Here is a 27,292-nt window from a genome sequence, read left to right as displayed (position 1 = left end):
ATCAAGTAGTCATAATATATTTGTTGATCGGCTCCAACAGTGGAATAACAGTTTTATTATTTATTTGTGTTGTATCTATGCTGTTTTTTTTCCTTTCAGATTTGTAGGGTGATTATTTGGCAGAGATTGCTGTATTTAATTACACTGACAGCAGTGCCATCCTGTGGTAAGAATAAGTATCTCCACTTACACTTATCTCCACTGGCATTACCTTGTTTCCAATCTAATTTCACATTTGAAGAGCAAATATCTTCCACACCAATGCACTGAGTGTGTCACTGAGCACACAGCACCTCTTTTTATGCATTGATTCAGTTCAGTATGGGTGTTTATAGAAACAGACAGACAATACTGAACTGAAATGGACGACCTCCAGCCTCAACTGGCTGCAAGCATCAAGACAAGAAATGATTCAATTAACCATTCTGCCTCTCTTATTATGGTTGCAGACTTCTTTAACTTATCAATCCTTGTATAATGAATACATTTACTCATGGAACAGTGCAAATAAAGATGAAATAACACTACTCTCATTGTAAGCTGTATTTTAGGTAGTTCATCCTCCACTACATCACATTATACCATAGGCTGTAATTTCAATAGCTGTGATAAGAATAAAAACACATGTCTAAAGTCATAAAACTGCAAACACTTACTGATACCACTGTAGTTACCTGAATTTTGTGCCGCCTTCAAGTGCTGTGGGAAAGTATATCTCTGATGCAATGTAATATTTGGTAATATTATATTTCCCACTATATTTAATTTCATTTTATTCATTTTTGTCATTTAGTAAAAGTTCTACTTTATCTTCTCAATCTCTCATCTTACCTATATTTTTTTATTACATTTATCTAATTTTTAGATTTTTGTAATTTTTTCTGTTCAGCACATTGGGCTGCATGTTCTGAAATATGCTAGGCCTACATGAATAAACACTAATTGATTAACAAATGAATGGAGAGTCCCTCTCCATTTTCTTTAAGCTAAACCATGCTACTCTGCATCAGCCTGCAAAAGCACTCTACTGTTTCTGTAGAAACTACACTGCATAACTGCTTGAATCTCTGCTGGAATATTTTGTTTGCTTGCTTGCTTTTTTAAAATTTGTTTATTTTTAACTCAAATTAAACAGCTAAATGGCTAAAACCATTATAGATAAATTGATGTTTCGGTGGTTGTTTTAGGATGTCCGAGGTGAGCCGAATGCAGCACGAGCCTCGGTGCGTCTCAGAGCTCTCTCCTCGCATCCTTTTGTGTCTCCTGTCCAATCAGCGCTCAGATGCGGCTCGCTGGCTGCTCATTGGTCGCGAAGGAGGAAGATGCGACGGCCATGGAGAATAGACTGGGGACTTTTCAAAGCATCCCACTGATGTGATTATTATTGTGAAGTGATATTTAGGCGTTGACTCGTCGCGGTATGTAGTGCGGGGCCTGTGGTTTGTTACCTACTGGACTCTGGTCGGTTTCCTGTCTCTGTGTCTGGTTCTGTTTGTTTTGGCGGACCGTTTGATGAGATGTCGGGCCTGTGGCGCGGCTTTGTAGGTGAAGTCACTCCCTAGAAATGTAGCTTGGGGTTACAACACTGCTAGAGCTATCACTGAAGGTAAGAAAAGCCTTAAACGGGTCTGAAACGCTATAAATAGCGTCTTTATTTATTGTGGGGATGTAATTTGACTTGTGCTCCCGGTTTTCTACGTGACTCTTGACTTGTGGGCCTAACTGTGGACGGGCTGCCTGCTTTAGCATGAGATACTTCACACTGCAGCTGTGACATTAAGTGAGCAGCAGGACTTCAGACATGACAGTAATTCAGTGCTTAGTGAAAATCAAATAGTAATATTAATTTATATTTATAGCAAATATTTCTAGGGTGGGCTAATATGTGACTAGATATGTGTACAGCCAGTGGGAGAATGTAATTCAGTATGCTACATTTACTCAAGTAGGCTACTGTACTCCGGCCTGTATGAAGTTCTGAGCACTCTTTTATGTCTCATTGTACTTTTACTACATTTATCTGAGAGCTTTAGTTTCAACTTACTTTATAGATTGTTACTGATACAACATATGTAGGGCTGCAACTAACTATTACATGCATAATCATTTAATCTGCCAATTGTTTACAACATAAATCATTTAGTCTAAAATGGCAACAAAAAAAAAATGCTCATCACATCTTCAAATTGCTTCATTTGTACAACCAACGATCAAGAATCCAGAGACGCTTCATTTACCGTCATCAGTGACAGAGAAAGGCCGGAGATTCTTACATTTAAGAAGCTGGAACCAGCAAATGTTTGACATATTGCTCGAGAAATTACTGAAAAAAATACTTGATTATCAAAAAGGTTGCTGTTTAATTTGTTACAATTAGCACTCCAGCAGCTGCATCATCAGTGATATATAGGCTATCCTGCTGAAGTGGTCCATTCTGCATAACGAGTCCTTCCACATTTTGTACTTTAAGTATGTTTTGATACAAATACTTTTGTACTTTTACTTGTAACAGAGTATTTATACACTGTGGTATTGCAGTTTTTAGTTTAAGACATGTAACATTTCTGCATTAAAATGTCTAAAAATGACAAGATCTTTTGTTAAATATTTAGTTGAGTCTTGAACTTACAACAATTTCAATAAGAGTTCAAGGTAACGGTGTGTTTTATATGGTAATATATAATATATATGAGATATATAATGTATAATAACATTTGGGTGAATGCCGGATGATAAGTCAGAGAGTGAGGTAGGAAGTTCGTGAACGTGACTACATGTAACGTGAATGAAACTTTAAAACATCACCTCGTCAGTGAACATTTCTGCCTGAGTCATGTCAGATAGATTTTCATCAGCAATGCTGGTTTTTAACAATGAGGACATCAACTCCCATGATGCCATGGTACTTCTTTTTTAGTCTTGTTTTGATTGAGAGACTTGAGAGTGGCAGAATTTACATATTGTGTTGAGATGAGGTCACAGCTCTCTTCTTGTAGGTATTGCTGTGTGGACGATGCACGAGCGATGTCTGATGTTGAGGCCACGTACGCAGACTTCATCGCCTCTGGCAGGACGGGACGAAGGAACGCCATGCACGACATCCTGCAGAGTCCCACCGACCCCGAGGGACGTGAACTGCCCCTCACCCTGTCCCTGTCCCAGCTGCACATCAACGCAGGAGGGGGAGGTAAACTGCTGCACCGTGCTGCTTCAGTCAGCTCCACTTTAGCTTTCATCTTAATCATTTATACTGTATAGTGTACCAGCTGCAGATAGAGCAAGGTTTCCAAGACACTTACTGTTCTTCACATCATACTGTACCAAACTACTTCATCTGAGAAAGCAAATGTTTCATGATGGTAATCAAGATAAAATCATGGTGTGTTTTACATTGTTATTTTAATTGTAATCATGAAAGTGTACTGAGATCCAAACCATGGTCTAATAATCTTAATACATTATCCTTCAGGGTTACTGTAATATTAGAAGATTTCACTGATAACATGCAATACTTCTTGAAAGAAAATGTTCTACACACTGCAGTACATTAAGGAAAATGTTACTGTTACTGAGTCTACATGTCAAGGTTATGTTGTTTCTCTTTAGCTTCTTGTTCAACATACTATTTGCTCTTGTGATGGCACCAATTTCCAAAATGATGATTTCAGAAGGAGCATGTGTGGAGGCCATACATGAGGGTGCCCTTTCATTTATTTCAAGAAAAATAGAGGCTCTCTTGAAGAAAAAAAGGCTAACTCCAACTTATAATACACTCTCCAACTTGCATCAGCCATTGTGTGGCTGTTTGCAAATAAGAGATCTACAGTAGTAAAACAGCTTTTTAATGATCTGTTAACAGATTCTATACTGTATTATTCTCTATGAGCAGATATCTGCATATGAGTGTGGAATCTGGAGGCAAATGACAAGATTTTTCTTGTCTGAAGCATTCCCGTTTCTGTTTGTAGTCCCAATAGCATTGACCAATCACGCTTGAGCGGGCATTGGTTGCATGGAGGTAAACGGTCCATGTGGAGAGCAAAGCAGGTGGAACACATTGGCCCAAATGCAGTCAGCTATTGTCTGACGTCGATTCAGCTTTTAATAGATTTTTTTAGATTTATCAGTATTCATATGAGTAATCTTTATAGAGTGGCCAGAATATCCTCTGGATGTCTCGAGTTACTCATCAGTGTGTAAACAATGAGTGGTGCATGATGAGGCTACAGTTATAGCCTCAAACCTTTGCTCAGATGATTGAAAGATGTCCATTCTGACAGTGTTCAGAGATAGTTCTGTGAATTTGTGAACAGGATGTTAATGACCTCTTGTAAAATTCAGACCAAAAAAAGAGTCTAAAAAATGTTTTCAACATCTTTTCCTGGCTGTACACAACTTAACCTGTAACATCCACATAACATCAGTATTGCCTTTTTTTTAGCTCTGTGTGCTGTATTTCCCTGCACAACCAATCTCTCACACAGGCAACACCTCTGGAGTTCTGCGTCCTTTTGGCATTACAGTCGAAATTTCAGGAGTAGCAGGCTGGTATATGATGTTTTTGCAAACACCTGGTGTTGTTTTGCAATGACTTTGTCTTAGGAGCAATTACAAAGTTGGCTGAGATGACAGTTGTTTGATTTAGGAAGGCAGTTATCCTCTGTGTGTTGAACATTGTGGTGAATTGCACCCTGGAGGGCAGGAACGATGCATTCAACAATAGACAAGAGTCTACAAAACAATACTAGCAGCTATGTGATTTGAGTTAACGTCGGGAAACTTGCTCACAATGACAAGGCCAACATACTGATGTTTAGAAGGTAATATTTACTAGGTTCACCATCATAGTTTAGCATTTCAGCATGCTCATATTTTTTACTTAGCGCTAACAAGAAAGTACAGCTTGGAATGACGTTAGTTTTGCAGGTTTTTGTTCAAATACGTCAGGACGTCACATAAGTAATTAGAATTTATCCTTTAGGGACCTTCAGTGTCTGTACAACACTTCATGGCAAACCAGTCAATATCTCTTACGATATTTGCGTCTGAACCAACCAAGTCAAGGATTATTTGGATTAAGGACACAGCCTAAAACATGCAAAAACACTGATGTAATCCTTTAATATTCATGTCTAGTCAATATACATTTTCCTGCCCCTCCTCATTTTTCTGCAGATGGAGACGACACTGAGGACAGCCAGAGCTCCTCTTCCTCCTCGGCCCACAGGGATGCTGAGCAGAGGAACAGTTAACCTGCCACACACTCCTGCCAGTGGACACAGAGTTGCAAGACGGGTTCCAGACACCATCGTGATGAGGGCGGTCATCCAAAGTGGGCTGGTAGCCGGAGGGTAGCACCGCCACTGTTGTGGTGCCTACAAGCAGGGCACTGACCCACCCAAAATCCACTGAATAGGCGCTGTGCTGCGATGTGATCACCCAGTGCTCTCATGTCCCTGTGGCTCTACTGTGCACCAGAATAACAGACTGTTGGCAGGGGTGTTTTTCAGAGTTGGGGTAAGCAGAGAGACACATTTGTAGCTCTTGTACAGCTGATTTAACTTTCAGTCGTAGTTACTAAACACACAGGCTGGAAGATTGGAATAAAAAGAGAAAATAGACAGAGATCCTATGTGAGTTTTGTAGTTGTGCAGGCAATCTGTAAGACCACTGAGACGTGCTGATGTAATGGGCCACAGTGGGAGTAGCATGTTTGTAGTGATGCTGATAGAGATTATATTGCCAGTTAATGGCTTGTGCTTCCTTTGAATTGACAATACTGTAGAGGGAATTGGACCACTCAGCTGTAGTAGAGTTGGAAAACAACATGAACAAAAACACTGGGGCTCAGTTACTCTATCTGTTGAAAGGTGTGTTCACTGATTCTGTTGTTTGGTGGACAAAATTCAGTTATATGCTATGTGTGAAACTGCAAACAGTAGGAGAGCGTTGAGATGATGGTGTGACACCAACAATAGTTAATCATACATTTACAGTGAATATGGATGACATGTTTCAATGGCTCAGTGGTTAAAAGAAGAAGAAGCAATGATGGTGTACTATCTTTTAAAATGTTTATACTTTGGTTTTTTTACTTTTCTAATGATGCCATTATAATCACAAACTTAAAGGAGTGGTGTGAATTCTGGGAAGTATATTTATTTGCTTTTTTGCCAAAAGTTAGATGAGAGGATTGATACCACACGTCTGTATGTTAAATATCCTATCTGGAGTCAGCAGGAGGTTAGCCTAGCTTAGGATAAAAGGTGGGAATGGGGAAACAGCTGGCCTGGCTAACAAAATCCATCTACCAGCACCTCTAAAGCTCATTGATTAACTAGTTATACCTTGTTTGTTAAAATTTGTCCAAGGGGTCACTAAGCTATTTTTGGCTGGAACCAGTTGTACCACACGTTGTTTTTCTCACTTCAGGTTTTGTATAAATTAAACAGAGGAGATAACATGTTTATTGTTGGACCTCAGAGGTGTTGCCAGACAGATTTTGGTAACTTTGGACCGAGCCAGGCCAGCTGTTTCCCCTTGATTATGTCTTTAAGCTAAGCTATGCTGATTCACCATTGGGCACCTGTTCTAGTCGGCATTCTCTTCCCTCCCGCTATCTGCGCATTTCTATTTTTAAATCCCGCACCTCTACAAGAAACAAAGACGACAGCCTCCGAGCTAGCAATCTATATCACATTGAAAAGGGCAAGTTACCCAAACACTTAGCTGGTCGCTAGTGGTACAAACCTAGCCAAGCTACTAGAGCCTGTGACTAGATCCCGACCGATACCAAGTTTTTGGAGCCAATATTAGCAAGTAAAAATTTCCAGTAACGATATATCAGCCGATACACACACTTTTTTTGCAATGATCCAAATCGTCTAAAATGATATCAGTGCACTAAAACAATAAACTTTACTGGGTATTTAATGATTAAAAGTCACATGTTTTTCTACAAATATAGATAAATTTGTCTGTGACGGGCTGATTTCAGTCAATAACATTGGCCAACCGATACATCGTCTGTCTCTGGCTGTTACCTTTTCTTTTGCAGGGATTTAGACTTTTTAATGCCAGGGCTCACCTCCCCATGTGCAAGTTTCCCCCCGACACTTTTTGGCAGGGGCACTATTGCTGCATCCTTGGTTCAGTGCCGCCTTAGACAGTTGTGATTGGTATAATGAAAAACAAACAAGATAAGAGCATTTTTTTCTACACCTACACCTGAGTAGACCCACTATTTGTAGCTTTGTTGTAGGTTTTCTTAGAGTATTCATGAACCCACAAATTAACCAAGTGTGTTCCTCTTTTCTATGTTGGCTATTGTTGTACTTTGTTTCCTAGCAGTGTTGTTTTACATTTTTAAGAAAACGTATGTTTATTTATGACCAACCTTAGATAAGCTAGTTAGCACAGCTTAGCTTACTGGCTTCTTGCTCCAGCTACACATTTTGCGCATAAACGTGAAGCTGGTATGAATCCTCTCATCAAACTCTTGTCAGTAAAGTAAATAAGTGTATTTCCCAAAATGCCGAGCTATTCCTGAAAGGGTAGCTTTAGCAATTTTGCACATTAAAGTTTGTTTACAGGTCTTGGAGAGTCTTACTGCATATGTGAAAAAGTAGCTAATACAACACCTTTTGTGGAAGCTGCCTCCAGTGATGTAACTCAGTTGATAAGTTGCATTGTGGGTAATGTAGGTGGCAGGTTTTGAAAAGGAAGAAGAACGTGTGGAATAAAAACGGCGAGGTTTCTGGTGCTGCTGTATCGATTTTGATCATTTGTTTTTAATCTGCCCGTAATGAGTCCAACAGTGTTATAGCAGTGCAATGCTAGACCAGTGGACCTTTTCAAAACCTGAAGCCTACATTACCCACAATGCATCTGAGTGACATCCCTGGAGGTAATTAATCAGATTACATATAGCTTCCTCTGGAGCCACAAAAGGCTTTACACTATGTTTTTCACATATGCAGTAGTACTCCCCAAGACCTGTAAACACACTTTAATGTGTAAAACTGATGGAGATGCCCTTTAAATGTATATATGCAATACTCAGTGGAGCTTCCAGTAAGTGTCACACGTGTGAAAGTTTAAATCTGGGACGTTGACATTCCAGCTTCTTTGTGTAATAATGGATACAACCCATTAGCATCATCCGCTAAGACCATCATGCATGCACTGTAAAAACTGTATTTAGTTATTTTCTCCACAATATAATCTCCCTGTAATACTGCAACTTGACTCGTGTCTCATTCTTGTTCATGCTGATAATAGGATAAATATAACTCTGTTTTATAATACTACTCGTTCAATCAGGTTTTCAAGTCGGTAACTGCCACATTACTGTATCGTGACTCACACACACAGGCTTAAACAACACTGTAAACATCCAGCTTTTCATCATTCAGCATGTAGAAATATGGCAGGTGCATGATTCTGCTTAATGTGTAGGTGTTGGTCTGACTGTCTGTAACCATATTTTCTACCCTGTGTGTCAAAATAAATAACTGATGATGGTAAATGGAACATTTCTTGTCTTGTTGTACTTCTGCCATTTGGCCAGCAGGTGGCACCGTGGGAGAATGTATCAAGTGACACTGAAACATACATGACACTCAAACTGTGTTTAATACTAAACTTTGTAGATTATCTTTAACATACGTGAAACTGCTATGAAGAATTTTTAAATGAAGTATTTAATGAAAATAAATGTTGGCCCTTCAAATGTTTGTAAATACTCTCAGAATCTAAAGGGATTTTTTTTATGTTTTATTTCTGACATTCTCTACTCTAGTGTTTCTGTATATGAAGACCTGAAAGACCATCTGTCTGCTGTTTCCCACTGTGGGTGTGTGTGTGTCCGTGTGTGTGTTGCTGATTATGCAAATAATCATTAGACAATTGTACCAGGAAGTTTCAGCAAGAAAGAAAAATCCCCAGCCGGTTTCTCTGAGTTCCTCATTCTGGTGGCTGAGTCTAACAGTCCATGTCGCCTGGCTGACCCACTTGTCAAGTCAACGAGGCACCAGTCTGTCCGTCAGTCTGATGAAACACACAGAGAAGAGATCTGAGGACTGAGAAACTTCTTCACAGTGGATGAACTGTTTCCTTAACCAGGGACACACACTCAGAGAGGTAAGCGCAGATGTACGTGAAGTGTGAATGGCACCAGTCAGAGATGTGCATCAGGTCATTGTGTTCTGGTCATGCACACACAGACACACCCAACAGAGGAGGTAAAAGGAGTCTAACTGAGTGTAATTTGTGGGGGAATAAGTGAATTTTGACTGACTAGACTGGAAATTATAGGCTTACTATTGATTTGTAACTTTTTTCATACTGTTTCATGATCACTGCATGGTTTTATGGAACTTCAAATATAGTTTATATTAAAAGAATGTCGTAAGTGAGAATTGTAAGTTGTCATTACCAGTTTAACTGAATGTGATTTAGATGTCAGTGCAGTATAAGCCATCAGATTTGTCAAGTGGCGTGAAATTCTGCAGTGGTTTATCCCTTCTCCCCTTACATTTCTTCACTACTCTAGTAATTGGATCGGTCTCTTGGCAAAGGAGGAAGTCTGCTCATTCAGTGTGTGTGCGTGTGTGTGTGTGTGTGTGTGTGTGTCAGCTCCTAATCTGTTCAGACCCTTGTTTTCCGGCTGTTTGCTGACTGTCAAGTTAAAAATATATCAGGGGCAGTGAACCAAGCAAACACAATAACAAACTGCCAACCGTAGCAACACTTTATTCCCCAACGCCTTCCCTCACTCTACTATCACTCTGACTCTTAAACATCTATTTAGACATTTTAAGTACACACTGAGCACCAAGGTGTGCCCCTTTTTTGTTTGCCATTGGGTTGATGGTGCTTGAACCTTTTTTTCCTCTTTACTCTAGTCCAAACAAGCTTAGTCAGATTCATTTCAGTCCCTGACCTGAATCCGACACCTGAATGTCTTTGTGGACAATAAACACTTTTGTTTGCATATTATGCTGCGATAACAGGTTTTATTGTGTTTGCATTAGTGTGCAGTGCGTAGTTAGTTTTATCCATGCTAGACACCATGGCTCCTGGGATGGCAATATTTCAGACTGAAATATCTTCACTGACATTCATGTCATCAAAGTTGTCACCTATAAAATACACTACTCAAAATGAGTTAGGGATATTGGGATATGGATGCATATATGCGTGTGCATGGATATGCAATAAAAGTCAAATGAAAATTGTTGCATTATTTTTGGGTGCCGAAAATAATCACATTTACAGTTACAATCAAGTGAAACACTAAAATATCCCAATATCCCCAACTCATTTGGAGTCGTGTATATACCTCAAGATCTACAGGATGGATTGGCATAAAAATGACGTTCATCCATCCATGGTTTCCAAATGATGACTTTGGTGACACCCTCACCTTTACACTGGTGCCACAGTGACGTTTACATTTGTGGTTTTGAGTGAAATGTGTCAACAACTATTATATAGATGGCTATGAAAGGTAGTGCACACATTCATATTCCCTGTCAGACAGAGATGTAATAATGTCCCAACGTTTTATCTAGTGCCATCATCAGGTCCAAATGTTGTTTGTCTAATGCTTTGGTTTATGATAGAACCTAAAACCTGCAGAGCTCCCGACATTCCCACTGACGTCAGCTGTGCTTTGTGTTTAGTGCTAACTGTTGGCGTGCTAACAATTTAAGGTTGTAAAAAAAAAAGTGTCGTATCAGCAGGTGAGGTTAGCTTTGTCATTGTGAGCTTGATAACATGGTCATTATCATACATGCAAATATCAGCATGTTAGCATCGCTAGTAAAGGCATGTTGCCATGCTAGCGTTAAGGTCATGCTAGCGTTAAGGTCAAAGCCCTGCTCTGCCCACGTACAGCCTCATAGAGCCGGCTGCCACCATTTCGTTTGAAACAAGATTATAGATGTTTAATTTTTATAATTTTTAGAATGTGGTCAGTTGTTCCTAATTGGTGATTCCAATTTATTTTCTGCCTGGCCCGACACCATTAGGCCTACTGTACATCCATTGTCCTCTTATAACTTCTATTCTAGGTTACCTGTTGTTTTAATGGGCACTCATCAGCCCACAGGACTAGTCAAGTTTGTTCCTCTTGTCACTCTTTGTTGTTCCATCATCAACTTTAGTTTCCTGTTTTAGAAAACAGGTGCTGATTCATGACCAACACCTACTTCTGCCACTGTGAAGGCTCAGTTTCCCCTCATTGTATCAATACAGCTGATCTTATCTCACACCATGTAATTCATCGATGTTCTTTTGGCGATAATGTCTTCTTTAAAGGTTACGTTTGTGCTGATGTCATTACATAACATCAGTATTCCTGTTTATGTGTGTATGTGTGTGGGTGATGTGTTACCTCTATTATTGTGTTAACCTTCCTTTTATCCTGTCTGAAATGTATAGGTACTAAAGCATGTCCCTGCTCTGTTTAAAACCGTACGTTGTGTTATTGCATTGTAAGCAAAACATCTGCAATTAATGTGATGGTTGACACATAACCATTAACAAACACACCACCACTGACCTGAGCGATTAGAAGAGACGAAAACATTATAAAGTAAGGAACGAAGAGAAAAGAAAAAGTTAATGGAAAACGACAAGGAAAACACTGAGCATTTAAGCAACCGTATAGTGCACTATATACATAAAGGTGAATTTACCTGTCTTGCAAAGTGGTTAAATATTCTCTAATGGGTCCAAAGTTCGGATAAACATGCCAGGTTTCTCTTTTCTGCTGGATGTGAAGCATGCTTACCAAATTTTATTAGAGCTGAGACACTTACTGTTATAAAAAAATAAAAAACACACACTGTGTTGGGAATAGTACCACAAAATGACCTTTGCAAATCAGTCTCATTGCTGAAATGAATGCATAGAAGTAGATTAGAACAATGCAATTTAGCAAGGTGCGTGTGTGTTTCCCTAAAACTATTATACAGCAGGGTGTGTGCTTATTGTGTTCTTCCTCTTTTTGCGCCTTTTAAAAAAGATTTTGCGCACTGATAAATCTGTGTGTATTATTAAGTGACAGATGCAAAAAAAGGGGTCAATGCAAATAATTCAAAGTGAACACATGCTTCTCTCCATTAAACTCAGAAAAAAGGTTAAAAAAACTGGCTCAAACCATCTTTTGTCAAAAAGGCTCATACAGACTATGACAGAGTTTGCATGAAACATAGCTTTTATACCGTGCTCATCAATGTCAAGGTTCTCTAGGTTGTGGTCTTTCCCTTTGTGGTCCCTTTACACCTTCTCTGAATTACCACCGTTTGTCACACATGAATCATCTCTGGAAGTTTAAGTTTAAAATTATTTTGTGGTCATATTGTTCTTTATGTATGTGTCTCAGATTCAGTTTCATATTCAATCTTTATTCTTCACTATGGCAGAAATGTTTTTTCACTTTTTTGCAGATCGGTTGTCTGCATCTGCGGGGAAAGCGAAGATGGGGGAAGCATGGGTTGAGGGCATGTCAGGGGCCGTAGGTTATGGTCAGAGCTCTGTGAGTAATGGCGGTGTCAGAGAGAGCTGCCAGCTTGGGAGTGATGGACAAGTTATTTTAGAAAATATGTTAGTGACTATCAGGAACTTGATTCTGTCACTGAGGTTCAGTGTGGTGAAATAGCAAGTGGTGCAGTGCGGGAGGATGGGCTCATGCGCTTGCGTGCAAATGTAACTGTGTCAGTGTTTGTGGGCTTCCTGCTGTTTAGCGGAAAAACCACAAAGCAAACTATGATGTAGAAAAACTACAGCAATAAATCTTTTATTGCACAGAATGGACTTGGATGGGACACTGCCAGCAGAACAGAGTACAGCTGAGAAGCGCAATTCATGTAAATTATTAACAATGTTTTGTTTTTTTCAAATGAGTCAATGCCATATTCACGGACTGATGCTGTCTATTGGCAATATATTGTACTTATATTGGACAATTTTTAAGCCAAGAAACATTTAAAGGAATACTGTGCAGGATTTCCCTTAAAAATGTAGTCTCTACCAAAACAATCCCTCTTAATCTTCATTTATGAGTCACTGGACTAGACTATGTGGCAGTGTATATATCTACAAAGGCCGCCCTCTGCCTATATTTTCTTTTTTTCATATTTTCGGTGTTTGTGACACTTCTGGGCATCAACCCAGAAACACAAAACCCAGAAGTGTGTCGCCCCCAGCAACAGTGTGAGTCGGGACAGATGTGGCCTTGTTACATCTCCCTCTTCCGCTCTCTCTGTGTCATGAGCTGTAGGTCAGTTTTTCTGTTTGACCAAGGGCAGGGCTGAGCTTCACACACACAGAGCAGAAGTGAAAGCAAACAGTGGACAGTATAGGGCCAGCACTTCAGCTGAATTCGCACATAATTTGGAGGTTTGTGTGGCTTGCTGATTTGTATTTTTCAACATAACTGCAGCAAAACAGAAAATATTTTATTTCACTGATTCACTGCTTTGTTCTCTGCAACGCAACTCCCTCTCTTCAATCACTCTCTAGCTCGCTCGACCACTGCTGCTCTCAGTCTTGTTGAGCAGGGGCCAACTTTGTATGGTTTGTTTTTAACTGACAAATCCAGCATTGCATACCTTTTAAAATGTTCAAGTTTTACACGAACAAACACAGGAAAGACATGAAAAGTGTTTGCTTGAAACTAGACCAATTAAACTCTTTATTTAGCTTAGAGTTAGTAGAAGCTTTCACAGATTACATATTTCTACCAGAATATAGGGTCAGTTTATGAAGTATGATCAATTCCTCTCACCAACTTCATCATGAAACTGGTGCTTACATTATAATGCATCAGTTATAATAATCCAGTGCTATCATATATAATGGTAAAACACAGACATAAGTACTTTGCTTGATAACAAGTACTATTTTTGGCTCCTAAAACTTTTGTACTTTTACTTACAATCTTGAACGCAGCACTTTTACTTGTAATGGAGTATTTTGAAATTGGAATATTGATCAGAGGATCTAAATACGTCTTCCTACACTGATCCTCAGTTGTTCCCCTATGTATTTTACATAAGGTGACATGCTTAGTACGGTATGTAGACCATTACAAATCTTAGTACCATCTGTATCTTACAACCTCTATTCATATTATACTGATTAAGATCATGCCAGAAATCAGTTGTATCGCACATCACGTGAAGAAAATCAGAGGGTTGTTTTTTACTGAACATGATGTGCACTACAACTGATTTATTTTCCAATCCAAGTAAGACACAGGCTGATATCACCAAACCAATACATTACCAATACTTTGTACAAAAGCTTAATAAAATGGCATTCAGTAGTTTTAAGAATGTGTGGAACTCCTGTTGTTTGAACATCAGCACACAAACTGAAGCCTAGACAGACACTGAGCACTCTCTCAAGGTCAGTGACGGTGATAAAAGTCACTAACAGCTACACTCACTCTCTCTGTGTGCCTGGACCTACCTACCTAATGCCTGCCAGTGCCAAAGGACATAAAGGAGAAGTAGTTCCTGTCATCTAGGAATTATTTAGACTAGATTCTGGTCATAGTTACTTTCTAATGTGTCCCTCTTGATGGTCAAATACACATTTACCCAGAATTACTGAGTTTAGATATCAATCTTTTAATCCGAACATTGATCTTAGATCATGGGATTGGATGTAGCAATTTTCTGTATCGATTCACTGGCTTTCTCATGAGATACAGGGCAAACTGTGATTTATACAGCATAAGCATGTCAATCTGTGACATACAGACAGTGTTAAAAATCAGTGTAATGGTCCTTTATGAACGGTTTCATATCCATTCATTGATTCCTATTTATATCACGTTTGTGTTGTAGGCTACACCTGCTCCTGGTTGATGGTTTCTATGGCTATATGTGCATTTCCCTTTATGGCATTTTTACACAGCGAGTGATAAGAAAATAAACACGTCACTGGTTTGGTTCTGTCATTTTTACATGCAGAGCTGAAGGGCCACAGGTGTTAGGTACTTGAAGCTTTGTTGCTTTCCCCTGGTGTAAATGGTAAATGTGTAACCAGCCCCTTCACTCTTCCTTTTTCTCACTTCCTCATGCAGGCAGGATGGGCTGCATGAAGTCCACGCTGAATGGAGGTCTCAGCGGAGGTGTGGAGGGGAAGATCAGCCAGCAGACTGTACGTACCGAGCAAACGCACTATGTCAGCGACCCCACCTTCAATACACAAAAAAAAATAGTAAGTAGTCAGACAATAAGTAGATAAGTTATAGACAATAAGTCGTTGATTTCTACTCTCTTAAGCAAAGTGTTGTGGTGGTGAAAAAAAAGTCACAGCATAACAATCATGTATGTTATGGTTTTAAATCTGCCCTGGTCAGTTGAGATACACCCTTTCCTTTTAAATTGGAAAAATGGTAACGGAGGATTTCCTAATAACAAGAACTTCCCTGTCTCATGATGACGTACTGCAGGAAATTAACAGATTGTGAAATGTAGTCTATGATGATTGTGTCAGTAGAAACAGATAGATAGATAGATAGATAGATAGATAGATAGATAGATAGATAGATAGACTACTGTGTTCGTTATTGATCTCTGTGTTATTATTTTCGGATCACAACTCTTGATCTACTTTTGCAGAATAACTCCCTGTTACCTGGTCAGGTGTTCCAAAAGATGGAAGGTATGCCATTCATTCATTCTTTCTTTGTGTTTTTTATTCTCTCTAACTTACTTTTTGTCAAAGTCTTACTCCTAGTCTTGACATATGTTAAATATTTCTCCAATACTCATTATGACAGCTGAGATAAAAGTTGGGTGGGTGGTCTTCAAAAGTGAGAGTCATTTTTGAAAAATCTCTTGTTTGTCACTATTTTACTGCCATGTCTCAGCAACACACTGTTGACCAGTAACTCGTTCAATATTCGTATGGACATTCATAGTGAGTCTGATACCTTGTGTAGTTAGTTACCATTGTGGGTTGGTTCGTCATGTGTTTAACCTTTGTCTCTGACGTTTCTGTATGAATTCTTGGCTGCATACGACGCAGGCTGGAGGATTAAAATAAGATGTGGGCCTATTTATTTTGTTGTACAGAATTTAACATGTCAATATCTTTTTCTGTTCCCTTTTTTTAGAGCAAAAGGCAGTCGGTAAAATAATGGTCGCCCTTTACCCGTATGAAGCTGTGCATCCTGATGACTTAGGATTCAAGAAGGGAGAAAAGATGAAAATCTTAGAGGAGTGAGTGTGTGATGTTGATGAGAGACTGATTCAACTTATGGAAATGTTATTCATCATTAGATACTGCATCATATAAGGCAAGAAGATCAAAAGATGAACACTTTAATAAGCTACGAAATGGATCACTGTTTTAACTGCTTACCACGAGCAGACTGCGAGGGTCGGGTACAGGTCACTGTCAACTCTTCAACCCTGATAGACCCACTGGTCCATCTGTCATTACAGACTCTTGCGTCACCAAAAAAAGTCAGAATATACTTTAAATTCTGATGAAGATCCAAAAGTTTTAAATGATGTCAATTTATTTCAGACTGAATTTGAAGTATTCACTAATGCTTAAGACATGAGCCATGTTTGAATTCGATGCAGGTGGTGCATCCATTAAAAAAGATTGCTTCATGGAATTACAGTGAAGTGCTGACAGAGGCTGATGAATAGATACATGATATTTTTACTTGTAGAAAAATGGTTTTCTTCCTCTTTAAAGCCACTTAATGGGTCTCAGTGTGGCACTTTAGGACACTTGTGTTATAGAAAAGATACTTGACAATCAGAAAAACAATGATCGTGCTAATAGATTGATATTTGCTGCAGACATGGGGAGTGGTGGAAAGCAAAGTCTGTGACGACCAACAAAGAAGGATTCATCCCGTCCAATTATGTTGGCCAAGCTGACACCATTGAAACAGAAGAGTGAGTGGCTGCATCTCAATACATAACCTTATTAAATTGTTCTCATTAAACTGCTTTTGGTTTGTTTTCTGAAAAAGGATGATTGGATAAACATTTTTGTTTCATTCTGGAAACTGGAAATATGTCAATTTTGTATATTTAATCCATTTCCTGTTCATTGCAGGTGGTTTTTCAAGGACATCACAAGGAAGGATGCGGAGAGGCAGCTGCTGGCGCCAGCGAACAAACCAGGCTCTTATCTTATCAGGGAAAGTGAAACATCAAAAGGTATGGAAATCCAACCAGCCCTGAGAGACAGAGATACCTTCACAAACATGTCTTACTTTCAGTGTACGGTGTGGAATTGCTAGTCACTCTGTTTCACTTGATAATCTTTCCGCAGGAAGCTATTCATTGTCCATCAGAGACGTGGACGCCCAGGGGACAGACTCAGTCAAACACTATAAGATCAGGATGATGGATAATGGCGGCTACTACATCTCTCCTAAAATCTCTTTCCGTGATATCAGCAGCATGATCAAACACTACCACAGTGAGTACGGCTCCGGAATGAATGAATGGCACAAACGTTATGCAGGAATTGTTTTCCGAACTGGAAATTCAACTTTACATTGCCTAAATATGGACAGCTGTGTATGTGCAATTGCTGATTACATAGGATCAAACTGTAGCAACTGGAAAACATTGCTAACACAACTAGACATCAGTCAAGTGCAACAACACATGCTATTAGTCTCCTCTCTTTGGCTCTCCTCAGCTTCCTCAGTCCTCAGTGTCCTCTTCTGTCTCTTCACGTCCTTCATAATGTCCACAGAGGCTGCTGAGCCTGGTTTCGTTGCCTGCACACCAAGCTTTGGTTCAGGTTCCCCAACATAATTCTCTGCTCCATACTGTACATTAAGACCTCCTCCTCCTAGAAGTCCAAAGCTCCTGTACTAGTGGTGTATTCACCAACAGTCCCTCAGTGCTCTGACCCAGACCCAGTCCGATCCCGGCAGAGTCAGCTACCTGCATGGCTAACAGCTACACAGGGAGAGCAGATCGGTCTGAGGGCACGACAGGGAAAACAAGAAAACATTTTCTCCATTAAATATGTTCCAGTTTCTCCGCTACACTTGGTGGTGTGTACGTCATGTGTCAAAGTATTACACAATTCTTGCAGGAGATCATACTACACATATATGAACACTAAAGCAAGCATCCTGTAGTTCTCAGTGTCTTTGCGTTTACCTTCCAGGCAAAGCGGATGGCCTGTGTCGTAAACTGGACCGTCCTTGTGCGAAACCCAAAGCTCAGAAGCCGTGGGATAAAGATGCCTGGGAGATTTCTAAAGAGTCCATCAAGATGGTGAAGAAACTCGGAGCGGGGCAGTTTGGAGAAGTCTGGATGGGTGAGTAGAGAGAAAACAAATCAACTTGATTTGATCGCTATTGTCGACTAGGAACAGTCTCTGATGCCCAAGAGTCTAAAAAAGAGGGATTGGTCTCAGTTGGGGACTAAAGACAACAACTAGCCCCTCAGGTTTGGGTGTTGGGCGTGGCGATACCAACAGCACCTCACAACTACAACAAAGACCATTTGAATAGAATACATATAAGCTTGTCCCTGTCAACACAGTGATAATAAAACAAACACCACTGATGTGAGTTACAGCTGCAAGATACCCTGAGATATCCTGCTGATGCCACCTTCACTTCGGTGTGGCCTCTTTCAGTTGTGTGGGTCAGAGCATTTCTAATTCCTTTCTCCTGTTTACTGTAAATCCAGCGCTGCAGAAGAACAGTATGGGGAAGTTCCATTTCCCTCTTATTAAAACAAAAATGACTTCCCTCTTTTGTTACCTGGATTAAATATTTTTGGTCAGAACTGACTGCTGTCTCTGAAAATATGCTTCCAGTGTGTCCACGCATGCCTCCATAGTCCTGGGAAGATCACATCAGTGCTCTGTCAGTTTTATCATCTATGTAGGAAATGGGAAGGCAGATTTGCATGAGAAGTTTGGGAGTGGTGACACACACACACATGCACGCACACACACCACACTTTGTCAGGCCTTTTATTTGTATCACCTGTTTAAAATGTGCTGTTATAGTAACAGTATCTATAACTGTTACAACAGTATCTGAAAATGTATCGGTGAGGACAGTGTTTTGATGTGTGTTACTTCTGTCAGGTGGGAAGTTCAGGTCTTGGTCCCATGTATCGGTGGAGATGGGCACATATTATCCATTTTTTGTGACACTCAGCAAAAGGAAAGTTTGTGTCCATGTCCACAAATCCTGTAGATTTTGTATTTTATGATATTGGATGTTACTTTAAAAAAAATACAGTGAAAAACTATTCAAGTGATACACAAATCAATATTCAAAGGATCTTATTCATTGTGGGATAGCGATGTGTTTGGATGCTTTGCATTCAAGGCCAGGATGAAAATAGAAATTCTCTCAAGCCAGGTGCAACCGGTTTCACTGAATATATTATGAATGCCTTGGTCTCTAATAGCCAGACCTTTCTCCACAGCACTGTGTCAGCACTGGAGAAAGGTCTGCCTGCACCAATCCTCATTCTGGGATAAGGGGAAAACGCTCTGGACTGTTTGTTTTTCTTTAAAACTAATCCCAATTGTCTTGGAAGGAGCAAATCCCAGGATGCAGTGACGGTGCTCCTGCAAAACAGTGCCAGTGGGAACCTGTTTAGCATGTGCTGAGGCGAGCCCCTGCATTAAAATGTCTTGGGTAGCAGCTGCTAGCTTTTTTAGGCTTGTACCGTTACTTTTAGGGTACCTTGTCATGTTTAGTGTGTCTGTCGCTAGCTCAGAGGTTGTAGAGGTTGTTTCCTGTAGTGACAGTAACACAGAGATAGCAGAAGGGAGGCGAATGCCGGCTGAAATACGTCTCCAATGGCAGGTTCATACCAACAGTCTGCATCCTGTGAGTAAGACTACTACTCGAAAAATAAAGCACAGTAAAAATAGTAGTAACACCTATGACTTAATCCAACTTCAACTGAGAAGAGATCTAATCAGCCAGAATAATTAAACATACATGTGTGGCTCTGCAGGGCCTGGAACAAATGGCAGAAACACATTTTTAAAGGGGCACTCCGCTGACTTTATACATCACGATCAGTCTGCTATTCATGAAAAGCACTACTCAGTGTGTGAAGTGCAACACTAAATAGCTGGACTGCCCCTTTAATTGCTCAAACTAAACACATCATGCAATATCTCAGCTTCAACTTTACTCAACATCAGATTATTCAAATGTAACACGCAAACTAATTAAAGGATAAGCACACCCAATAATAAAATTCTTATCATGCTCGTGCACCCACTTCAGACGGTGTGCGTGCCAATGCTTTAGCTTAGCTGCTACAGTGAAGGTTTCAGCTTTAAAAAGGGTGGGGGGCAACCGCCATTCCGACATAACGCCATTCCGACATTAGGCCCTAATTGTCGGAATGGCAACACTTAAACCTTTAATGAAACATCCCATCATTCAGACATTTTTTGCCTCCTAAGGTCGGAATGGTCGTTTTTATTTCTTTTTTAAATGTCTTGCCATTCCGACACATCTTTTAAAAGGGTCAGGGTTAGGGTTAGGGTTATGGGTTGCGGATTATGGTGAAACTTTGTCGGAATGCCAGGACGTTCGCATGTCGGAATAGTGGTATGTCGGAATGGTGACATGTCGGAATGGCCGTATGTCGGACTTTTGGGATGTCGTAATTTTGGTATATCGGAATGCCAGCATGTAACCAAAAAGGGTGTGTGCAAGGTCACGTCAAGTCAGTTTGGGGAGACGTTTCCGGAGACGAGCAAGTCTCCCTCTCACCCTCTTCCTTTGCTCTCTGTGCACTCAGCGTACTACAACAACACAACCAAAGTAGCGGTGAAGACGCTGAAGCCAGGCACGATGACAGTCGAAGCCTTTTTAGATGAAGCCAACGTCATGAAGACGCTGCAGCACGACAGGCTGGTTCGGCTCTACGCTGTCGTCACCAAGATAGAGCCCATCTACATCATCACTGAATACATGGCAAATGGTAATTGAGCTTTACTTTTAACTTGTGTGGCTGATGTTCTTATCTGGAGAACCTTAAATGAGTGCAATAAACTTCTCCGAATAAACAGTAATAGAAAGTGCAAATGTCAGCAGCTTGATGTTGTGACATACAGCTTCATTGTGACCACACGTTGATCTTTGGACATATTTCACAAAGGAGGAGTAGCACGTTAGCCAGGTGAATGTGGAAAAAAACTTTGAAAAGTAAATGTCAAACTGACAAAAGCCGACCAGTGCACACATGGACACTGACATGCCAGACACTGATGCTGTTTCCTGTTCTGTCTTGATTTTTAGGGAGCCTACTAGACTTCTTAAAGAGCGACACAGGCTGCAGAGTGCAACTACCCAAGCTCATCGACTTCTCAGCGCAGGTGATTTTCATACTGACCACAACATGCTGCTTTTTCTCACTGCTCTCTCCCCTTCGTGGTTGTGAAACAGACATAACGTCACAGTTTCCATTGCTGAACTGAAAGGAGGAACAAGAACCAAAAGTATAAATTTGACTCTTTACCCTAAAATCCCATCTGCTGTGTTGGCATGTGGCAAGAGCACATAGGCAGGGTTGGTGGTTCCACTCTGTGTGTTTGGTCAGCGAGTGCATCGACACCACAGACAGCTGGTGTCAAGAAATAAATCATTATTACTTTATACAGATATTAAGGCAGGTAGACCTAAATAAAAATATCTCAAAATAGATAGGAAGCAAAATTTAACAGCCAATAATAATGATGTATAGAAATGACCATTTGGGCTGTATGTAGTGTAGCAAAGATCAGCCTTTCTCCTAAATGAATTAAAGGGTAACTTCACCAATTAAACATATTAAAGTGTGTTTACAGGGAGTAATACTGCATATGTGAAAAAAGTAGTATAAAGCCTTTTGTGGCTCCAGAGGAAGCTGCATGTAATCTGATAAAGTGCCCCTCCTGATGTCGCTCAGTGGCTAAGTTGCATTGTGGGTGTGGAATGATGGTCTTTTCGACTGATGGTTTCTTCATATGTACTATGTTGCTCTCCTTGTGTTTTAATGTGTCTCACGCATTTGGTTATCGCATATGCTAATTTTGTTTAATCGGATTTTGGTGAAGCTTTATTTTAAGGGACAGTAAAACAACTGTGTTCAACTGTTACACTTGAGTGAGTGCACAGCTGCTACAGTCATGTAAACAATTCAGCTGATATGAAGGAAAAACTTTCCAATAATAAATACAGATTTAAATGGAACAATTCCTTCAAGAAAGTTCGGTTTGTATTGCTGTAATTACTACAAAACATAATAATTAGGAAGTTTTTAGGAAATTACAAGCATTAATATGATCACTACACTCTTGAAAAGATGCAACTTGTGTCTTGATGTATTTTTGTGAGAACCGAAGTTTGAATGAAAAATACACCAATTTATTTTATAAGTTTACAAACATTAACTGTTGATCAGGTCATGTCAGGTCTGTGGTTTTCCCAATCAGTCTTTGACATCTGTTAACAAACCAGTGACTAATAGTCACAAGTTTATTTTAAGACATGTGTGAAATACGTTGAGTGGGATATAATTTATGCACTGTAGCGTCATCCTGTTTGTCATGTTTGAGGCATTTTTCATGGTGTATTCATCAGTTCTGTTGTCATTGTTTTATTATTCACTGCCTTTTTCACACAGTGCCATTCTTTCTTGTGCTGTTGCAGATAGCAGAGGGCATGGCGTACATAGAGAAGAAGAACTATATTCACAGAGACCTGAGAGCGGCTAATGTCCTGGTGTCAGAGAGCCTGCTCTGTAAAATAGCTGATTTTGGACTGGCAAGAGTCATAGAGGATGACGAATACTCTGCCAGAGAGGGTAAACTTTATGACTGTGTGTGTGTGTGTGTGTGTGTGTGTGTGTGTGTGTGTGTGTGTGTGTGCGTGTCCATTGTCTTTGGAGGATTTTCCCATCAAAAATATGCTGACTCCATGACTGGACACCGGTGACACATTAAAATAAAAATCCCCTTTCCAGGGCCAGAAGCAGAATCAACAACTTACTTGGCAGGTCCTCATTCTGTGAGATAAGACAGACTTTTGGTTTCATTTACAGGTCGGTTAATGTTTTAGCACCAAAATTATCTACACCCAGACCACACAAGACCAATGCCTCTGACTACCTCAAACCACACACAGGGTCTATTTCCTTTCATTGTCTCACCAGTCAAGGACACATCAAACAGTCTAGTATACAATGTTGTACAGGGAGATAGATGGAGTGTGTGTATCCAATCCAATCAGCAGAATTAATGCTGGCATTGTGAAAACTCTCTTTCTTTGGATTAAATTTTCAATTTTATGTAGTGCCAATGGCTAGCTTATGGTCTGGGTTAGTGCAGAGGCTTTGCCCTCGCTGCAGCGGCCCAGGGTTTGAGTCCGGCCTGGGCCCTTTGCTGCATGTCACCCCCCTCCCTCTCTCTAACCATGTTTCCTGTCATCTCTCTGAAGCTTTCCTATCAATAAAGCCATACAAAGGCCAAAATAATAATGATAAAAACAAACAAACAAAAAAACCAAACACGTTTTTAGCTTAAAATACCTGGTTGCGTCGCCACTAACACAGCTGAATGTCTCAACATCTTGGTTAAAATATCCAGCAGTTTCATGCTTCAAAATGTTAAAAACAAACATCCGTCTCGCCTAGTTTTCACGACACCGCCATCCCTTCCACCACCTGACGTGAAAGTCAGCTCACATACATGTAATCTGAACTTGATATGGCACAAATTGTGTCAGTATGGTACCTGACAAATGACACGTGCAAATATTTGTGGTTTGCAGAAATGTAAAATGTCAACATTTTCCTCTGGCGACTGGTATAATGTAACCTATGCGTCACAAGATCACTGATCTGGAACAAGGCGACGCTGAAACCACAGCGTCACAATATGAAAAATAAACGCAAGTTCACAAATAGAATCTGAACACTCCATTACATATTAGACAGTATGGGTTAGATGTGTGGGAATGTGTAGGAGTGTGGCTTACATAGATACAGCAGGTGATTCACCGTTTACACACGTTATCAACGACATCTTGTATAATTTAAGTCTAAAGTGTTGATGGTGGCATGAAGCCTGTGTATGTGCATGTGTATGTGTAACTGAGTGTGTGTGTGTGTCTTCTGCAGGAGCCAAATTCCCCATTAAGTGGACCGCTCCAGAGGCCATTAACTACGGCTCCTTCACCATCAAGTCAGACATGTGGTCCTTCGGAGTTCTGCTCTATGAGATTATAACCTACGGGAAGATCCCTTACCCAGGTAAACATTCACTGTATGTTGTAGATATGTGCCATTATTATTGTAATCATAAACTATTGAGTTGAACATGTTCGTTTTTGTACCATGTGTGACTTTGATGCTTAATTTGTCACTTGAGTCATATAAAGGGTTAACAACACTGTATTCGTATAAGCAGTAGTGGTAGCAACAGTGTAATCACATTGTCAGCTGAAATAATGAAAGTGATACCGTGATATTTCGTGATAGTTCTTCTTTTATTATATTTTAATCCATAGCCTCAAGATTATGTAATAAAACAGGGCACTGAATGCCCCATTGTATCAGTTGAAATTAAACCCATTGCCCTCAATAATCTGAGTCCTGAGGCTCTCAGGGACCCAGGGGTTTGGGGACAGTGATTGGTGATTGAGCTTTGTGTCAAGTAACAAAAATGAAATATAATATTGAGCTTAAAGTGTTATGATGTTGTGCGGCACTGCACTGCCCTCTACTGGTGAATCTTACTTTATGAATAGCATGAAAGAAGTTAATTAGATGCAAATATTCCATGTGAAAAGCCAATCTGTTATCAGTACAACCACTACTACAGTTATAATCAGTGATGGAATGTAACTAGTACATTTACTCAAGTACTGCACTTAGGTACCTGTGCTTGAGCTTGAATTTCTTTTTGTGCTATGTTATACTTTCACTACACTACATTTGGGAAGCAAATATTGTAATGTTTACTCCACTACGCTTGTTTGATAACTTAAGTTACTCGCTCAACTCCAGTTTGCCACATCAAAGCCAAAGTAGAGCATTTTAGAATCAATTTATTTTACAGGCAATCTGATTTAAAAAATATAAAAAATAAATAAAAAAGATTCCAATAACCACTCAAATGCTGAATATATGGTATGCAATATATCCATACATGTAAATATATATGTATATTCATGTACTGTATGTATACTTTACCTTTACACTGGATTCTTCATCACATTTGTTGCCAGAAAATTACTTCTGACACTTAAGAACATTAATACATTAATGTCAGGTACTTTATACTTTACTGAAATACTATTCATATGGGTGACTTTCACTGTTATTATTATTATTATTATACTTTTAATATTAATAGTTATTACTGTGGCTGCTGTATCCCCCCTCCTCATGTCTCTCCCACAGCTTCTCTTTTCTCATTTCAACTACAACAGAGTGCATCCTCTCAGATGTCAGTTTGAGTTTGTGTTTCCTACATTCACACCTGCACGTCTGCCGTGTTGTCCTCAGGTATGACCAAAGGAGAGGTGATGTCCTCGATACAGCGCGGCTACCGGATGCCTCGGCCCGACAACTGTCCCACTGAGCTGTACGAGATCATGATGTCCTGCTGGAAGAACAAACCTGAAGACAGGCCCACTTTTGAATACATGCAGAGCGTCCTGGATGACTTCTACACCGCCACAGAGGCACAGTACCAGCAACAACCATAGACAGGGACACAAATACAGACATTTCACTGTCACTCCATATTATATTTGGAGCCACTTCAGATATGTGTTTTTATTTTTGTAATTTTTTTGTATATATGACACATTTCATATTCATTTATATTCTGTAATTGCTTCTGACAATATAAAGTATGCAGATTCCAAAATTGTACTATAATGTGGCTACTGGAAGTGCATGTACAAATACTGTTCATACTGCAGTTTAATCTCATCTATAAGCATATGTCTGTGAGCACTGTTTAGAAAACTTTTGCACAAAATGTAAAAACTGAGATGAGCATTTATTTGATTTGATTTTTACTTTTTGACACTAGTGTCTCGTCCCTACACATTTAAATACAGTACTTGGACCAAATGGACATTTCAGTTATGTTTGCATTCAGGGGGCTGAAGAAGAGTAAAGGTAGGACAGAATATAGAAAGTTAGTGTAGTGATTTCTGTACAATCAGCTGCCTCATAGAGAATGGGTATATAAATAACATTGCAATAGAGAAAAAGGGACATGCTGCTTGTAGAGGTAGCTGTTACAGATAAAGCCATGACCTATGTTCAAACTCTTTTTAAACTGTAAAAAATGTACTATTTAAACTGTCTGCAAACCTTTTCATACTGAACATTAAGTGATCATATGTTTGACTCATATATGATTTAACTGAAGTTATTTAAATGAATGAAACTGCTCCCTGACCATAACTATTCACAAAACTGTGTGTAATATGTAACTTAATGTGTGTGGAAGCAGCATCATATCTGGTGGTGTTCCATGATAACATTTCCAGGTTGATTATCCCTTTAACATTTCATGACTAATTATATTATAAGCTGTACTGTATGCTTGTTGTTTCGTTGAACAGTGAAGGGTTGATCACCTTTGAGTCCACTTCATATTGAAGTGCTGTAGCTCTTGCTTGTTTGTTTGTTTGTGTTTTTGTTAGTTCGTCAAACCTATTCTCTTTATCATTATTTCAAATATGGTATTGTATAATCAAATGTGTAATCAGAATTTTAAAGAGCATTGAAACCGTGAGCTGTTTGGAAGTTTGGCAAGTCAAGATCATTTGAGTTTTCCTATTTGAAAAGAGAATGTGTACATTTTGTATGGACTAAATTGTGTATGCAGTAAATTGTATTCTGTGTTGGCTTTGCTCATATTAAAGAGACGTTGCTGTCACTCTTACTTCAAAGAGACCTATCCAAAATAATTCTGCCAATCTTCTCAAAAACAAACTACAAGATTAGTTTTGGAAAATAATTTGAATGTTTACAACATAAATGAGGTGATACTACAAAACTAGATATATACATTTTTTCCATAACTGAATAAACCTTAAATTGAATAAGGTCCCCAGAACACTGTTTGAAGCTAGAATGGTGGTATGGTCTGCCAAATATATAAACAAAGTAAAACAGTATGAAATTGTGCTGTCCTTTAGGGTCAATTTGTTTATTCAGTCTATTCAGTCCTAAAAACTTACAGTTTATTTATTTAGTTTAATTAGGCATTAAAAAAAATCAGTCAATGA

At 39.5% G+C, this 27,292-nt stretch overlaps 2 protein-coding genes across 3 annotated transcripts; both read left to right on the top strand.

Moving 5' to 3' along the window:
• Positions 1-1,304: 1,304 nt before the first annotated feature.
• LOC311265982 (cAMP-dependent protein kinase inhibitor alpha-like) lies at positions 1,305-7,231 on the top strand. The gene is made up of 3 exons (XM_084368161.1): positions 1,305-1,606; positions 2,997-3,187; positions 5,176-7,231. Exons 2-3 carry the CDS (start codon positions 3,025-3,027, stop codon positions 5,250-5,252), a joined length of 240 nt encoding a protein of 79 aa, XP_084224287.1. The 5' UTR covers positions 1,305-1,606; positions 2,997-3,024; the 3' UTR covers positions 5,253-7,231.
• A 1,758-nt stretch (positions 7,232-8,989) lies between these two features.
• lyn (LYN proto-oncogene, Src family tyrosine kinase) lies at positions 8,990-26,947 on the top strand. 2 transcript variants are annotated; one of them, XM_084369050.1, is made up of 13 exons: positions 8,990-9,141; positions 15,101-15,177; positions 15,642-15,684; positions 16,139-16,244; positions 16,839-16,937; positions 17,101-17,204; positions 17,320-17,469; positions 18,175-18,327; positions 20,799-20,981; positions 21,299-21,375; positions 22,691-22,844; positions 24,159-24,290; positions 25,548-26,947. In XM_084369050.1, the coding sequence occupies exons 2-13, from the start codon at positions 15,106-15,108 to the stop codon at positions 25,748-25,750; spliced, it is 1,476 nt and encodes a 491-aa protein (XP_084225176.1). In that variant the 5' UTR covers positions 8,990-9,141; positions 15,101-15,105; the 3' UTR covers positions 25,751-26,947. The 2 variants fall into 2 exon arrangements, with proteins under 2 accessions (XP_084225176.1, XP_084225175.1); XM_084369049.1 differs by having other exon boundaries at positions 15,101-15,237.
• Positions 26,948-27,292: the final 345 nt, after the last annotated feature.

Source organism: Pagrus pagrus, assembly GCF_965226575.1.
Source record: "Pagrus pagrus genome assembly, chromosome: 12".
Taxonomy (NCBI): domain Eukaryota; kingdom Metazoa; phylum Chordata; class Actinopteri; order Spariformes; family Sparidae; genus Pagrus; species Pagrus pagrus.
Note: the sequence above shows the minus strand (reverse complement) of the source record. Positions and strands in the feature narration are given on the sequence as shown.

Excerpts from the sequence above, each read along its gene's own strand:
- lyn (XM_084369049.1), top strand. The coding sequence starts at position 15,106 with ATGGGCTGCATGAAGTCCACGCTGAATGGAGGTCTCAGCGGAGGTGTG. Across the intron at positions 15,238-15,641 it reads TCAATACACAAAAAAAAATA|AATAACTCCCTGTTACCTGG; the intron begins GTAAGTAGTCAG and ends CTACTTTTGCAG. Across the intron at positions 22,845-24,158 it reads CGAATACTCTGCCAGAGAGG|GAGCCAAATTCCCCATTAAG; the intron begins GTAAACTTTATG and ends TGTCTTCTGCAG.
- LOC311265982 (XM_084368161.1), top strand. The coding sequence starts at position 3,025 with ATGTCTGATGTTGAGGCCACGTACGCAGACTTCATCGCCTCTGGCAGG. Across the intron at positions 3,188-5,175 it reads CATCAACGCAGGAGGGGGAG|ATGGAGACGACACTGAGGAC; the intron begins GTAAACTGCTGC and ends ATTTTTCTGCAG.